Source organism: Mycteria americana, chromosome 12 (genome assembly GCF_035582795.1).
Source record: "Mycteria americana isolate JAX WOST 10 ecotype Jacksonville Zoo and Gardens chromosome 12, USCA_MyAme_1.0, whole genome shotgun sequence".
Taxonomy (NCBI): Eukaryota; Metazoa; Chordata; class Aves; order Ciconiiformes; family Ciconiidae; genus Mycteria; species Mycteria americana.
In genome coordinates, this window is record NC_134376.1 from 3,408,842 (window position 1) to 3,424,864 (window position 16,023).

Here is a 16,023-nt window from a genome sequence, read left to right on the forward strand (position 1 = left end):
GCCAGCCGATGCGCCCCGGTCCTTTTGCAGATGGGGCCCTTGGCATCCGGGCGGGCCAGCATGGCTCCCCCCCCTGCCAGCACATCTGGGCAGCTGTGTCTGCCGGTGGCGTCCCGCGTGGTGCTCACCGTTTCGCCCCAGCAGCGCGCTGACATCAGCACGGTTTCCTGCCTGCCAGCACCCCTGCGCCGTGCGCTCGCCCCGTACCCCCACAGCCCCACAGCGCGGGGCAGCGAGCCCCAGGCAGCCCTGCGCCCCGGCACGGTGAGCCCCTGGGACCCTTCGCCACCGCTGCCTGGTGACAGCCAACAGCCAGCGGCATGGAGTCGGTGGCTCTGTACAGCTTCCAGGCGACGGAGAAGGACGAGCTGCCCTTTCAGAAAGGGGACACCCTGAAGGTATGGGGAGCAAGGGGGTCACCAGTCATGGGGGGTCACCAGCCATAGGGACGTTGGATGCTCCTGCTTTGTGGGACAGAGTGGGCACATGGCATGGCGTGGGGCGACACCGGCGCTTTCATTGCACCTGGCTTTGTTGCCTCTTTGAGGCTTTCTGTGGGGTATAAGGAGCCATCCTTGAGGTTTTTGGAGCAGCATCCCCAGCAGCAGTGGGTACCCTTTGTCCGTGCCACCAGCCACATCCCCAGAGAGGACCCAGCCGGGATGCGGCACGTGGCCTCCCTGGCCATCGGTGCCACCAGCTGTGCTCTGCGGCAGCCCCCCGGGGCTGAAACGCATTTTCCCTGCCCCACGAGGCCATTGGGAGCCCCAGGGACCTGGCGGCAGGGAGCATGTGGCCAAACACCCACCCAGGCGCTGGCATCGGGAGGGGCTTTCGGATACCACCTGGGCATCCCAAAAAGCTTCAGGGGGACTCAAAACATCCCCAGGGGACTGCGGCCCTGCAATGGGGGCGAGGGCACCCGCGCCCTGCCACGCTGCCTGGCCACTCGCCCTTCTCTGCAGGGCTGATGCTGAGATGCCGGCAGCTCCTCCCGGACCCCCAGCACCCAGCAGCCCCCCCGGGTGCAGCCAGCCCCAGGGAGGCCGAGGGCACGGCACGGCTGTAACCCGGGGCCCCAAACCCACCCTGCCCATCCCTGCCTCCCCGGCGTGTTTTCCCCGCGGCCCCAGCGCCGTGCCCCGGGGTTTCGGATCCTGTTTGCACAGCTGTGCTGGCCCCTGGGCCCCTGCGTGGGAGGCTGGAAAATGGTGTCACGCGGAAGCGGGTGTCAGTGCCCCTGCTCGCACCGGGGCGCTTCCTCCCACGGAGCACCCAGCTGCCACCTCCCCGGGGTGACGCGGGACCCCGACTGCCACCCCAGCTCCTCTGGGGACAGATTTTACCCCTTTCCCTGCCCGGGGGTTTTGGGCAATGCCGGGCACCCCCCGGCTGCCGGCACCCGTGGTGAGCCAGACCAACCATGAGCCGAGGAGGGCTGCGGGGAGCAGCCAGCTCTGTACAGGTGCCCCCAAACACCCCCAAACCATGTTGCCTTTGTCAGAGCCCCCTTTTTCCCAGGTTTCAGTGGGAGACGGGGGGTCTGGGGCAGCGGTGGGGGTCCCACTCAGCCCCTCTCCCAGGGGGACGGTGGCCGGGCTGACACCCCCCTGCTCCTGTCCCACTCTAGATCCTCAACATGGAAGATGACCAGAACTGGTACAAGGCTGAGCTGTACGGCTGCGAGGGCTTCGTCCCCAAAAACTACATCAAAGTCAAGCCGCACCCGTAAGTACCATCCCACCGTGCGGGGAAGGGGGGCTCGAAGCCCTGCTCTGGTAGCACCCACCAGGACATCCTCTCCCACCACCCAGGCAGCGATCCCAAGGGTGCATCCCGATGCCCAAAGGTCTGCCACGAGCCAGGGTCGTCCCGCACATGGGGAAACTGAGTCACAGAGCGATGGGGTCTGCCTGCCGGGTCGGTCTGCCGTTGCCACCACAGCCAGAGGGGACGGGAGGCAGCAGCATGCCCACGTACCCCTGACATACAGAACCCCGGCAACCCTCGCACCGGGCTGCCCGCTAAATAAATGATAATTGGGAACAACAAAGCGTTATGGGATTACAACTGCATTAGACACAATCCTATTACTGTGTTATTAAAACCCAGCATAATCCATCCCTGTTTTAACCTGTGTTTTATGTATCATTATCCCCTGGTAAATCACATTTAAATGCCATACCAAACCTGCTCGGGGCTGTGGCTGGGGAGCAGGAACGCGTGGGCTCGGGGCAGCCCGGGGCAGATCCCGTTGCCTCTCCGGCTTCAGTTAACAAGCCGGGATGGGCGAGATGCAGCCTTTTCCACGCAGCACCTGGAGGGTTGGCAATGGGAGATGCTCCGTGCTAAAGTCTGTGGTGGATCATTCACAGGGCAATTTTAACAGGTAGCAGAGGGTCTTCATGGCCTGGGGCTCCCAAATACACAGACGCAGCCTTGGCAGGGACGGGAGGTGGGGACGCTGCTCCTCCACCTTGTTTCAGCAGCTGCCGGCAACGCAGGCAGGAAGGGTTTCATCCCGGCACGGAGGGTTTTCTGCTCTCCAAACCCCACCCCGTAGCACCTGGCAGGGCTGTTCCCACGGGGGGCATGGGGGGGAGTGGGGGGACAGGCAGCAAAGTGGGGGACAAGGCAGATGGTGTGGCAAGCGGGGTGACAGGATGCGGTCGCGGCTGTCGGCGATGCTGCACAAACCCGACATGGACGAGGCGGCTCATGGGGACGTCTGCACCTACAGAACCTTGCGGTGCTGCCTCCGTGAAAGCGCTGCGATAAAGCATGGCGGAGGGGAAAGGGAAGGGAGAAACGGCTGCAGGGGTGTCCCAGCCCCGTGGGGAGCCCAGCGGGGACCCCGCTTCTTCCGGCACCAGGGCTCTCGGTGCCTCCATCCTGCGGGGTGGGGATGCGGCACTGGGGTGTCCCCGGGTGTGGAGGGATGCCCGCAGGGCTGAGCCCGGTGCCGTCGCAGGTGGTACGCGGGCAGGATCTCCCGGCACCTGGCAGAGGAGCGGCTCCTCAAGCGCAAGCACCTGGGAGCCTTCCTGATCCGCGACAGCGAGAGCGCCCCGGGGGAGTTCTCCATCTCCGTCAAGTAAGTGGCTGTGGGACGGCGGACGGACATGCGGCGGGATGGGCAGGGGTCCCCCGCAGCCCCCGCTTTGGGGACCGAGGGCATCAGGCCACCCTCGTGCACGCTCCCAACCGTGGTGCTGGGGAAGGGGCGAGCACCCTGCCCTGCCCCGGCCGCCTCGAAGGGGCTGGGGGCTGCGGAGCCATGTCCCCGACGCATACAGGCGCAGCCTCACGCTTGGCCTTCCTCCCCTCTGCAGCCTCGCGCTCCGCCTCCGTCCCAGCCGCTTCCTGCTCCCTGCCTGCACCCTGCCTGCACCGCTGGGCTGCGTCGCTGCCTCGCCTGGGGTCCCTCGCTGGGGTGCCCCTAAATAACAGCCATGTGGGTAACAACGGGGCTGGGGCCAAGCTGCAAGCGCAGCCCAGGGGACGTGGCCTGGAGGACCAACTTGTCCAGAGCATCCCCAGGGACAAAGGGCTGCAGCGTCCCAGTGCCACGGGGCCAATGATTTTGGCATCGGCAGCCAGGGCCCTACGAAGGCAGCGTGCCAATGGGCCGGGCCTCTCACCCCATCGCTGCCCCTTCCCTGCCTGGGGCCAGGGTAGCAGGAGCCAGCCCCAGGCCAGCCAGCCACTTTCTCACGCTGCTAATCTCTAATTAAGCATTTAAGGAGGTTCTTGCCCATAATGAAAGGGAACTGCGTTCTGCCGTGCGTCACCAGCGTGGCCGGGTCCCTGCCCCCGCCTGGGGACCTGGCAGCGGCGGGTCCCCGCGGTGGCCCCGTGCCAGCCCTGCGGCGTGGGCACCCCAACCTGCCACCCCCAGGTACGGCACCAAGGGGATGACAGCACGGGGGGCTGGCAAGGGAAATCCCGGCCTGCCCCGTCCTCCTGCAGCTTGGGGGTCCCTGGGGGCACCGGGGATTTGGGAGTCTGAGCCCGGCCTTTGCAGTCTCCTCCCAGTACATGCTGAGCTGAGACCTGCAGCTCTCACCACGCTTTCTCTTGGCAGCGAAGCGGGAAGATGAGGAAGGAGAGGGGGATGCAGCTGAAGGGCTCTGGCGAGGTGCAGGGACCACAAGTCCCCCCAGACCCTTCCCAGTGACCCCTCCTGGAAAGGGAGGAAAGCCCAGGCAGCACCAGTGCCCAAGCCCATGGCCACCCTACGCTCTTACCTGCCCTGCGTGTTTTGACCCTGTGGCCTCAGACGTGGCCCCTGTTTGCCCCCTGGACAAAGCCACCTGCCCTGCACGTGGCTGGCGCGCTGCCAGCCCTGAGCCCACGGGCATCCCGCTGTGCCGGGGCCAGGCACTGAGCTTCAGCTGCGTGCGAGATGAGCTGTGGCAGGTCTCAGCTGCAGGTCCGTGTCACTGGCGTGCTGGGGACCCTCCACCCACTGCCTCACCAGCGGGACCATGAGTGACCCCAGTGCCACCGTCACCCCTGGCCATGGCAGGATGGGTGTAGTGGGACCCACGGGCACAGCCGCACCCCACACAGCCCCTCCGGAGGACCAGCCCAGCAAGCAGCCCCTGGGCTGCTGCCAGGGGGTCTGGGTGCTGCCAGCATCCCGGGGTAACATCCATCCTCCATCTGCAGCTATGGGCAGCACGTCCAGCACTTTAAGGTGCTCAGGGAGAGGAACGGCAAATATTTCCTCTGGGAGGAAAAGTTCAACTCCCTCAACGAGCTGGTGGATTTCTACAGGACAACTACCATCGCCAGAAAGCAGCAGATCTTCCTCCGGGATGAGGACCAGACTCAGGAGGTACCGTCAGGGGATGGGGCCGTGGGGACGCGCAGGGCTGGGACGCAGGGTGACGGCATGGCTGGCAGCGGGGCCGGGCTGGGAGCCCATGTCTGATCCCCTTTGGGATCCCCCATTGCTCCCCTGGTACCAGGGCTGCTACCGCCCCGCTATGGTCCGTGGGGAAACCGAGGCACCCCAGACCGTGCTCATGAGGAGGCATCACGGGGCTGCGGCTCCCGGGGGACGGGGATTTCCTCCTGTCTGAACTTTTCCTGCTCCTCCCTGCTGGCCACGGGACGCTGGCGATGGCTAGGAAACAGCAGAGAGGGACAAAACGGAGGAGAGCAAACGACCAGGCGCAGAGCAGAGATGGGGTCCGACCCCCCTGGGCACAGGCTCCCCCACCACCCTTGGGAGAAGCATCCTGGGGGTCCGGTCCCCAACGCCTGTGTGAGTCCCCTTGAGGCTCAGCTCCCCCGGCTGCAGCGTCCCCGCAGAGGGGGACAGGGACATCCCAGGTGCCCGGCTGACGCTTGGCCCCACGCTCGGGCTCGGCTCGAGGCAGCGTGGAGCAGGAGAGGCTGGAACAGCCCAAGACAGGCAGCGCTGTGGGGCAGACAGGGTGGAGAAAAGCCACCGGTGCAGCTCGGCAGGGCAGGGCAGGGCATGGTGGCTCGCCCCAGGCCCACACCACCGTCCCTCGGGCCAGGGGTGATGCCCGGGGCGGGTGGCAGAGCCCAACCAGCTCGGGACGGGGTGCAGCCAGCTCCGGGTGAGCTCCAGCAAAGCCGAGCCCTGGGGCGGTGGTTGTGGGGAGGTGGCGAAACTGGGCCCTGCGAGTTGGGCTGGGGACTGCTCGGGCACCCGGAGGGACCCGGGAAGGAGAGGGGTGCCAGCTGCCTCTGCGGGGTAAGGGTCCCCTGGGCACCCATCTCAGCTCTCCCGGGCAGAAGGAACAGGGAGCCCTGTGCCCTGGGGTGCTCCCCTACACCCCAGGCTCTCCTCTGCACCCCAGGGTGCTCCCCTGCTCCCCCAGGCTCTGCCATGCACCCCAGGGTGCTCCCCTGCACCCCCGGGTGCTCCCCTGCTCCCCAGGCTCTGCCATGCACCCCAGGGTGCTCCCCTGCACCCCCGGGTGCTCCCCTGCTCCCCAGGCTCTGCCATTCACCCCAGGGTGCTCCCCTGCACCCCCGGGTGCTCCCCTGCTCCCCAGGCTCTGCCATGCACCCCAGGGTGCTCCCCTGCACCCCCGGGTGCTCCCCTGCTCCCCAGGCTCTGCCATGCACCCCAGGGTGCTCCCCTGCACCCCCGGGTGCTCCCCTGCTCCCCAGGCTCTGCCATGCACCCCAGGGTGCTCCCCTGCACCCCAGGGTGCTCCCCTGCCCCCCAGACTCTGGGGAGGGCTATCTCCAGCACTCCAGCTCTTCCCGTGGCAGGATTTCCCTAGCTCCTGTCCCTTGTCCTCCAGGTGGGCACCCCAGGTACCCCCACACCCTCTGTGCTCTGGCCCCCCCAGGCTGGTCCTCGCCGCACAGTGGCACGGCATCCCCGTCGCGCTGGGGACTCAGGCAGTGCCACCCAGTGCAGAGGGGCTGGCAGACAGGGTCACCTCTCCCCCCGCCAACTCCTGCCCTTGACTTTCCTCCAGGTGAGGAGACCCAAATTCGTGCAAGCCCAGTTTGACTTCTCGGCCCACGACGGCTCCCAGCTGCCCTTCCTCCGCGGGGACATCATCGAGGTCCTGGACTACCCCGACCCCAACTGGTGGCAGGGGAAGATCTACGGGCGCGTCGGCCTCTTCCCCCGCAACTACGTCCACCCCATCCACAAGTGAGCTGCCTCCGGTGCCGCGGGCGAGCGGGGAGGACCGCAGCCCCCGCTGCCCCCCACTCACCGGAGCTGCTTTGTGCCTACACGCGGACCGCGCGTCCCTTCGTCCCCACAGACGGTGCCCGTCCCCGCGCCAGGCTGCCGACGCGCACGGTCCTGGTGCCGCGGGGGCTGTGCTGGAGGTAGAGGCCAGGCTGGCGATGATCCCCATCCAGGGGCTGCCCGGCTCCGGCACCCCAAACCATCCGCCACAGCTGTCCCTGCTCCCCCGACCCAGGAGACCTCCGCCGCCCCCAGCCCAGGCGTCGCCCCTCGCTGCAGGCTGGCAGCGGTGCTCCCCAGCGAGGGAGCACGGAGCATCGAACTGGCGCCACAAAAACTTTTCCGAAGCCATGACCCAGTGGGATGGCAGCAACGAGGGAGGAACAGCACGTGCACCCCGAACCTTCGATCCTCTCTAGACCCTGCGAAGCCCCGGCTCCAAACAGGGCGGGATGCAGTCGGGTAATGCCGTGGAGGGGTGCCGGGACTCGGGGCGCCGGAGAAGGCTGGTCCGGGGAGCTTCAGTCCTGTGAGTGCTGTTCATAGCTGCAAATTGTGGCGCTTTTTTAAATATTATTTTTTATTTAGAGCTAGTAAAATGTGTTTGGGTGACGCCCTCGAGCGTGGCCGCTCCTTTTCCACCGCCGCCACGGTGGTCCCATGGCCGCGGTCACGCACCTGCCGCTTCGCTGTGGCTTTGCTTCCCCTGCAGCCCCCGTTCACCCACCCCGATACCTCTCCCCAGACCCTTCCCGGGGACTCGCTGCCCCCACAAATGCCCCCCACACCTCACAGCCCCCCTGGGATGCGCTCAGTGTCCACGGTGCTGAGAATGCCCAGCTCGTTGCACCAGTGGATTTAAACATCCCACGTCGCAAACGGGAGAAATAAAAACTATCACCCAAATCCCCATTTCTCCCCCTCTCCCAGCACCTTCCCCGCCCCCGGGGGCTGGCAGGCCGCTAGGCAAAATAGGCATAGCAGAAAATATTGACGCACATCAGGACAACGGCGTTGATGCCACAGATGCGGGCCCAGAAGGGCGGCTCCGTGGCGTCTTTGAGGGTCACAGCCGGGGGTCCCTCGGCCTTTGATGGCTGATGGCTGCCCGGGGTGGCCGAGCAGGAACCTGGTATAGAAAGACTGTGAGTGTGGGGGACAGAGGCCATGGGGACCGGCCACCTCCTGGTGGGTGGCACGGCCCTGGGGAAACTGAGGCACGGGGCGTCCATGCTGTCCTGCTGCCCGTTACAGGCGGGGAGTGGGGGGCACTGAAGATGCCTCCCCTGCCAGACGCCCCCGAGGACACACTCACCATCAGGGGGTCCCTGGGACGTGCCGTCCACGGAGGGCTGGGGGGACTCCCGCGAGAGGGTCCACCAGGTGAGATCCTTTAGCTGAAAACCAGGGCAAGATTTGGTGAGAAAACACGCCCGGGCCGGACCCCCCCATGGGGACCCCCCCGGCCAAGCTCGGGGTGCACCTGGGTGACACCAGCCGAGGGGGCCAGGCTGAGGGGTCCCGGGTGCTCTGCTCACCCGGGCCGGCGGCGGCGGGGGGCTCAGCAGGCTGACCCCCACCGCGACGGCAGCCGTGGCGGCGCACAGCAGCACGGCGAAGTGCAGGTAGTGGATGTCAGCGAGCAGCCAGGGCCGCCGGTCCGGGACCCCGCAGCGGGGCACGGGGTGTGCCAGCTCCAGCCCCATCCTGGCCAGCCCCAGCGCCAGCCCCGCCATCAGGCCCCAGAAAGCTCCCTGCAAAGCAAAGCTCCACGGGGGGTGGCCGGAGGGGAACAGTCACCCCACAGCGGGGACAAACCCCCCCGGGGAGCTGCTCCCTCCGGCCAGACCTGGGAGATGGTCGAGCAGCCCCTGCGTGCTGGGACAGCCACACCGTGGCCGGCCGAGCCCCAGCCCAAATTTGCACCCCTTTGGCAGGGGATGTCCCCTGCCAGCCCCATCAGCCGTGCCACGCTTGGCGGCCATGCATGGCGGCACCTGCCTCCTCCTTCTCCTCCTCCTCCTCCTCTTTGCACCAGCCACCCACCGGCTCCCTGGGGAAACACCAGCCGGGTTTGGTTCCTCTCCCCAGCCCCTCCAGCATCCCCTGCCCCCTTTCCTCCCCTCAACCATCCAAGCCCCGCTGGGTCCCTGGGAGCAGGATGGGCAGGGAGGTGTTGGCACCACCCCGTGTCCCCAAGCTGTCCCCAGGGCCACCCCGGCTGCGTACCTGCTCGTTAGCTCGGGGCCAGAAGACGGCCAGGACGAAGACGGCGGTGACGGGAGGAGCCAGGTAGCTGGTGACAGCCTGGATGTAGACGTAGAGCTGGCCACCACTGGAGCTCTGCAGGATGGGGATCCAGACCACACTGAGGGCCACCAGCACCACCGTGACCACCCTGCGAGCGGCAGCAATGCGGCGTGGCGTGATGGTCCTGTCCCACCCGCACCTCCTCGCACCCGTGGCATCGCCGTGGCGGTGGGGGGTCCCCGGGGTTCAGGGGATGGGGTCCCAGTGCCGGCACAGAAGAGCTGGCCGGGGGATGCCGGAGAGTCGGTGGGAGGATGCTCGTCACCAGGTGACATCCCTGGGGCTGCGGAGGATGCTAATTATGGCAGTGCCGGGCAGGCGAGGGCTCCTTAGGCCCTCACCTAAGTTGGACCCCCCATGGGGAAGCGCCGGGCAATGGGCGGTTTGGCTATGGAAAGCCCCCAGCCGCGGAGGCTGGGTGCTCTGGCCGGATTTGGGTGAAGCTCGCGGCACCCCTGCGTCTGGCCAAAGCACCCAGCTGAGAGCCGGGGCTGTGGGCTGAGCTGCCCCGTGCTCAGCTCCCCACGGCCAGGCTGCGACGGAGGGGTGCGTTTGTCCCCCAACATCACCCCGTCCCCATCCTCGCCCAAATCCCAGCCGCACCCTGCGGCATCACCCTCCTCCAAAGCAAGGGGCATTGGCCAGACCCCAGTTTTTTGGGCCCAGTCTGAGCAGGCAGGCTGGGCAGGACACGTCCCAAAACCCACCGTATTTATAGCTCAGCCCGGCTTGTTTACAGCTTCGCAGAATTACCTACGTCTCCATCTGCTCATCTCAAAAAGCAGAAGTAGGAAAAAATAAAAAAAAAGTAACGAAAGCATCTCTAGATGGAGTCGTCCCCCACCTGCCTGGCGTGCTGGAAAGAGGAAGAAGCCTGAGTGCAAAACACACGCCCTGACCCGAGGGGTAGGAGAAAAACCCCGCGTTCAGTACGTCTTTAAGCCACAGAGGATGCTAAAAGGTCATGGGAAAAATGGAGGAGTGTCGGAGCACGGTGGTGAGCTGGGGGTGCTGGGCAGCCGTGCCCCCCTCCGCACATGGCCCACGGTCGAGATCCAGGCAAGGATGGAGTGCAGAGCCCCGGCACAGCCCGCTGCGGGGAGCTCGGGGGGGATTCGGGAGGGATCTGGTGTTCTCGCCATCGTGCCGTCGCCTCGGCACAGAGCGTGCATCAAACACCAGCGGGGATTTCCAGCCAGGCAGCACGGCCGTGGTGGGAGCTCAGATCCCCAGGTCCAGGAACCGGGAGCTCTCTCTGACCCCGCAAACAAATCCCTTCCCTCCCCGTGCTGAGCCGGACGGGGCATCCCCACCCTGGCAGGGCCGGGGGGCGGCTGGGACCCCCGGACAGCTACTCAGAAATAACCCCAAGCCGCCTGTCCCCGTGCTGGCAGGTAGGAAAACCTCAAACTTGCAGCTTAAACAACTTTTTTTTTTTTTTCCTCTCCAAAACATTTGTTTGTTATATTCCCGTGGGGCCGTACGGCGGCGGCGGTTCGCAGCACCCTGCGCCCACAAATTGCCCCATGCGCTAACGAATCGCCCGGGATCGACTGCAGCAGCGACTCCCGCCCTGGGCGAGCAAAGCCCTTCGCAAACACTCATTAACCGTCCTCGGGAAAGCTCTCCGGCGTTATTACACCCCTTGTCACCCGCACCGAAGCCGGTGTCAGGGAGGGGCGAGGCAGGCTGCGAGACGAGCACCCCGGTTCCACGGGGGAGCCAAGTGGGACCGCAGTTCCCCGGGGATCGCTGCCCATCCCCTTCCCACCCTCTGGAGGCAGAGGATGCCAAGAAATGGCTGCTCCCGGAGCCGCCAGACCAGCCAACCCTCCCCACAGCCCCAGCACAGCCCAGCCAAAGCCCTGACCCAGATTCCCTCCTTGTCATTGTCTGCCCTGCGCCGAGGACACTCCCCACGCACCCCGGCACCCCGGCACCGTGCCGGGGCATTCCCCAGCGCTGACTCTGCCGCCCGGAGCACGGCACCGCGGGCGGGTTCCCGGGCTCCCCGCTGGCACCCGCCATCCCCCGGGAGCAGCCGGGGCATGTGCGGGCAGCACGGCCCTTTGCCGCCCGGCGAAGGTCCCCTGCGCGCTTTGCTGTGACCTCGGCGGAGAGCAGCCATCGGCTTCCCCCGGGGAACGGGCTGGAGGCGACGAGGGAAAGGCTTCGCGCCAGGCACAGCCCTGCCCCTCCAAACGCCCCGAACTCCCCGTCTGCCTTTCCGGCACCTTCATATATAAAATAATCCAAGGGCTTGTTTTCCTTTCGTAAGCCGGGCTGCGTGCAGGCACTTCGCAGGCTCCTGCGCACCAGAGGCAGATCACAGAAAGCCAGACCGGCCCTGCCGGTCTCCCCGAAACCCATGGTCTCCCCGAAAGCCACGATCCCTACCTGCCCACCAGGAGCAGCTCTCGCTCGCTGGCCCCTGGCCTCAGCTTTCTCCAGATGTCCATGGTGAAGAGGGTGCTGCTGCTGTTGAATATGGAGGTCAGGGATGACATGAGTGCAGCCATCATCACCGCGATCATCAAACCCCGCAGCCCTGGGGAAGAGAGGGACCATCAGGGAGTGGCCGAGCTGGGGGCAATGGGATGGGATGGGATGGGGTGGGGTGGGATGGCATGGGATGGGATGGGATGGGATGGGATGGGATGGGATGGGATGGGATGGGGTGGGATGGCATGGGATGGGGCAGCCCCGATGCTTTGCCCAAGGGTAACGCTTTGCCCTCCCCAGACACGCACTAGGATCTCCCCTGGGGCAGGGACCGGGTTTGGGGACACCCAGCTGCACCCCGGGATGCTGGGACCCTGGGCTGCCCTGGGGTCACCCGCACCCCCTGGCCTCACTGCCGGGGTCACCTGGGGAAGGGCTGCACACGAGCCCACCCGGACCGGCCACGGGGTCCCCCCCAACATCCGAGCGGTGAGGGACTGCACGGCAGCCCCGGGGTGTAGCAAAGCCCGGCGGAGACGGAGGTGCCTCCTCCCACCCACCTACCGCTGGGCATCAGCTCGACCACCAGCTTGGGGTAGGCGATGTTGGAGCAGCCCACGGCAGCCCCGCACGCGCGGGCGCACTCCTCGGGGTCCACGCAGGCCACGGCATCTGGGGGACAGAGGCAGGTGACGCACCGGGACCCCTCGCAGGGTGGGGGACAGCCCAGAGCCCCCTCCCTCCCCCAGCACCCCATCCCACCGGGCTGGATATTGGCCCCTCGCTGCGGCCACAGCGCCCAGACCTTGGCAGGGCACCGGGGGGAGAAGCGGGGAGCACGTCCCGCATGGAGATCTACCTCTGCCTCCCCCCACCCTCGTTCCCCCCCATCAGCTTCAACACGGGCAGGATCCGGCCCAGCAGCATCGCCCTCACCTCCCGCTGCCTTGCGCCCAGCCCAGCTCCGCTCGGACCTACCCCCGCTGAGCCCTCCCCTCATTAAAGCCACTGACAGCCACCCCGGGGGGACCTCCAGAGCCGGGACTGGCCCCGCCGGGACCCGGGGCTACGGCCGGAGGTGGCAGAGCCCCGCGGGCAGGCGCTGCCTGTCCCCACGCACGGGGCCAGGCGGGTTCGTGCACCGTTGCGGCAATTACCTCCGCATGGGCAGCACCCAGCAGCTCCCCGGGACGCGCGTGGCAGCTTGCCAGGACCGTCAACGCCCAATTACTTCTATGTCTCAACGAGCGCTGAACCTTTTTTTTATTGTTACGCTCATAAAATATTGAAATGGATGGAAATTAATGTCAGGCATAAATATGGATGGGCTGCCTGGCTCTCCGGTCTGCATCCTCCCGCCGAGGAGCACGGGGAGTAGCGTGGGTGATCCCCGCACACGACCAGGAGCGTCGTCCCAGTCCTCCTGTGTGGTGACCGCCACCAAAGCGGGGTACAGCCCTTGGCCCCCCAGCAGCAAGGCAAACACCAGCTGGGAACACCCCGGGGCTTTTGGCAAAGGAGTGCGGGTGCAATGGGGTTGCAATGGGGTGCAATGGGAGTGCAAGGCGGGGTGCAGGCAGTAGACCGCAGGCAATGCTCAGCGCTTCCCAAGGACGCTACAAAAGCCCAGCCTGGGCCGCCTCTCCCCAGGTTTAGAGTCAGCGCTGGGGCTCCAGTGACTCTGTCCTCCAGCAGCTGTGACTAAAGCTGCCATCACCGCTCTGTGCCTCAGTTTCCCTCTCTCTAAAACACCACGTAGTGCGTGGCTCCATGCAAATGGCTGGCAGCCGGCGGGTGGAAGATGCTCCAGAGGGAAAAGCAGTGTCTGGGTGTTATAGCCCGGCCAAAACGCCCGCCCCAGGGCTCAGCTCTGCCACCGAACCCCTCAGTGGGACCCAGGAACACGCAGGCAGTGGGAGCCAAGCCCAGCGGGGCGGCCGGAGCCCCTGAGGCTGGAGCAGAGCCCAGCGTCGTACCCTGCTGCCTTGCTTTGTCATTAGGCCCTCTGCTAGCGATGGGAAATTAATTAGGAGCTTGTAATTAATGCTTCCATCTGCAGCTGGGAGGAGCCAGGCCCAGTGCCTGTGCTGGGCGCTGCCTGTCCAGCTGGGTCAGCCCGGGGCGGCCGCGCGGGGACACCTGCGACAGCGGGGACCAACCTGCTTGGCCACAGCGACCTGTCCCTGCAAGCAGGCAGGGGATTACAAAGGAGCTGACGGCTTCTTCCGTGCATCGGGGCTGCACACAATTCGGGTGCTGAATTCCCCATGTGGGGTGAAGTCACCTGGGTCCTCCATCCCCAGGGGACAGGGGACCCAGGCGCCTTCGCCCCGCGCAGGGGTCAGGCGATGGTCCAGGGCTCTGCGGTCCCAGTCCCCTCTCCAACACAGCCGTAGGAACCAGCACATCGCATGACGGATGGGATGCCGTGTTTACACCGCCGTGCAATAAACCATAAGCGCACACACCCTGCTAAAAAGACCATAAATCTCCTTGCACAATGAAAACAGAGTCGGGGCAGCCGGCGGTGGCTGAGGTGGGTACAACCGCAGCACGCTCCAGCCACGCCATGCACACCCACGCTCGATGCACGGGCCCCGATCCAGGGCATCTCCCAGCCTAGCAGGGCTGGGCCACCCAAGGGGGGACGACGACCAGGGACGAGGTCTCGGAGCTCCCCTGTGGGTGCTGGCCGGGCCCTGTCGCGTTTGCTGTCCCAGGTGCGACTCCGTCAGCGAAGGGGCCACCACCCCTTGCTCAGCAGGGCTGGGATTTCACCCAAAATACCCAGTTTTGCCTCCAGCACCCTCGGTCTCTGCTGCACCCAGGTCACAACACGGAGGTGACGTCCCGCCACTGGGAAATCCCCATGGGATCAGCGCGGCCTTTCCACAAAGTCATCAGCTCCGTCCGAAACACCTCCTGAGCCGATATTTGGTGGGAGCCAAACGCTTCCTTGCTCCTTGTGTCCTAATCCCAACACACTGTGCTGTCCCATCCCTGCACCCCCGTGTCCCCTGTCCCCGTTGCTCCCTCCTGCACACGACGGAGCAGAGCTGGGCACAACCCAGCACACGATTTTGCACCAGGGGACGGACGGGCGGGGGGTTGGTTTTGCCAGCCTTTCCCAAGCACTCGCATAAACCCTTTTACTCCAATGCAAGAGGAGAAAAGCCGCCATTTCCCCTCAGCAGTCTATTACCATAAGTTAAAGCTGCGCGGGTATCGGCTCAGCCTGCCACAGCCCAGCTTTGAGAAAGCCCCGCTGGAGTTTCTCCCCTTTCTGCGCGTTCCTGACTCATTTTTCCTCCCAAATCCTCCCTGGGCTCGGCGCTTCGCCACGCTACGAGCCCCGGCCAGGGCCAGGGCAGCCGGGACACTGCACGGCCACCGTGTCTGCAGAGAGGAGCGCTTTGATGGCCGAGCAGCCGGGCAGACGGGCGGCTTCGCCTTGGGAGCCTGACTCAAGCGGGGCTCTCATTTACACGGCTGCGAATCCAGATGAGCTGCTCCAACGCGAGGGAGTGAGACGCAGCCCCTGGCACTTTCCTTTTTTGCATCGGTGCAAGAATCTGACCCCGATTCTTGAAATTCATCTTCGGCTGAGTTTCCAAGTAGAAAGCTCCGTGCTTCTGGGTTGTGAACACCAACTGATGAATTCAGGGTGGGGTTTTTTGCCCATCTCCCAGTTATTAACGCAATCTGCCATAGCAAGGTCAAGTGCTGCGACCGAGTCCCTGCTGCAAACCTCGTGCCAAAGCAGAGGAGGGTATAGAATAGAATAGAATAGAATAGAATAGAATAGAATAGAATAGAATAGAATAGAATAGAATATTTCAGTTGGAAAAGACCTACAACGATCATCTAGTCCAACTGCCTGACTGCTTCAGGGCTGACCAAAAGTTGAAGCGTGTTATTAAGGACATTGTTCAAATGCCTCTTAAACACTGACAGGCTTGGGGCATCGACCACCTCTCTAGGAAGCTTGTTCCAGGGTTTGACCACCCTCTCGGTAAAGAAACGCTTCCTAATGTCCAGTCTAACCCCCCCCGGCGCAGCTTTGAACCACTACGGCAGCTCGGACCCGGTGCTGCCCCCAGCACCCACCCGGGCTCCAAGCTCCGGCACCAGCACAGGGGTCCTCGCGCTCGGCGCAGGGGGGGTTAACCACGAGGCAGAGCCGCTTTCCTGGAAAATATTGACTTCCCAGCCGGCACACCGAGAGAGGGGGAGATTTCAGGGGAGAGAGGCTTTTCTGTTTGTTTTTAAGACAAACACCCAAACCCCTCCCCAGCCGCCCACCGGCCTCCCGCTCCCGCACGGTCCCGGGGCCTCTCGGCCGGGCGGAGGTGTGAGGACAGCCTCAGCCGAAAGAGTTAATGTGCGGGCAGGGCCGGGAATGTGTGAAGGCAGCATGTGACTGCAGGTGGGGCAGGGCGGAGCGATGAATCACTCTTTTGCTTTTCCTCTTTTCACTTCTTGCTGTTACCTGTCCAGGCCCGGCACTTCACGCTGGCAGGAGCCCGAAATAATCAGCCTGCCAGCCGGGGCGATGCACAAGAGGCTGACGGAGACGT

General features: G+C 65.2%; 2 protein-coding genes across 4 annotated transcripts in view; one reads left to right on the forward strand and one right to left on the reverse strand.

Moving 5' to 3' along the window:
- The first annotated feature begins 233 nt into the window (after positions 1 to 233).
- GRAP (GRB2 related adaptor protein) lies at positions 234 to 7,258 on the forward strand. Its single transcript, XM_075515033.1, has 5 exons — positions 234 to 398; positions 1,631 to 1,728; positions 2,972 to 3,094; positions 4,672 to 4,840; positions 6,471 to 7,258. The coding sequence occupies exons 1-5, from the start codon at positions 321 to 323 to the stop codon at positions 6,654 to 6,656; spliced, it is 654 nt and encodes a 217-aa protein (XP_075371148.1). The 5' UTR covers positions 234 to 320; the 3' UTR covers positions 6,657 to 7,258.
- Positions 7,259 to 7,656: 398 nt separating this feature from the next.
- The window catches only part of SLC5A10 (solute carrier family 5 member 10), a 40,737-nt gene continuing 32,370 nt past the window's right edge, over positions 7,657 to 16,023 (reverse strand). For 2 of the 3 annotated variants that reach the window (XM_075514772.1, XM_075514769.1), the window contains 6 exons: positions 12,011 to 12,118; positions 11,402 to 11,552; positions 8,924 to 9,092; positions 8,233 to 8,448; positions 8,004 to 8,091; positions 7,657 to 7,751 (listed from right to left, as the gene is read on the reverse strand). In XM_075514772.1, the coding sequence (XP_075370887.1) occupies positions 7,657 to 7,751; positions 8,004 to 8,091; positions 8,233 to 8,448; positions 8,924 to 9,092; positions 11,402 to 11,552; positions 12,011 to 12,118 (827 nt within the window). The remainder of the gene's footprint in view (positions 7,752 to 8,003; positions 8,092 to 8,232; positions 8,449 to 8,923; positions 9,093 to 11,401; positions 11,553 to 12,010; positions 12,119 to 16,023) is intronic. The other variant, XM_075514771.1, reaches the window with a different exon arrangement.

What these genes read in the sequence shown, in the direction of transcription:
- GRAP (XM_075515033.1), top strand. Translation starts at nt 321, where the DNA reads ATGGAGTCGGTGGCTCTGTACAGCTTCCAGGCGACGGAGAAGGACGAG. An exon ending in GAGTTCTCCATCTCCGTCAA is followed by an intron (nt 3,095 to 4,671) that starts GTAAGTGGCTGT and finishes CTCCATCTGCAG; the next exon opens with CTATGGGCAGCACGTCCAGC. An exon ending in ATGAGGACCAGACTCAGGAG is followed by an intron (nt 4,841 to 6,470) that starts GTACCGTCAGGG and finishes ACTTTCCTCCAG; the next exon opens with GTGAGGAGACCCAAATTCGT.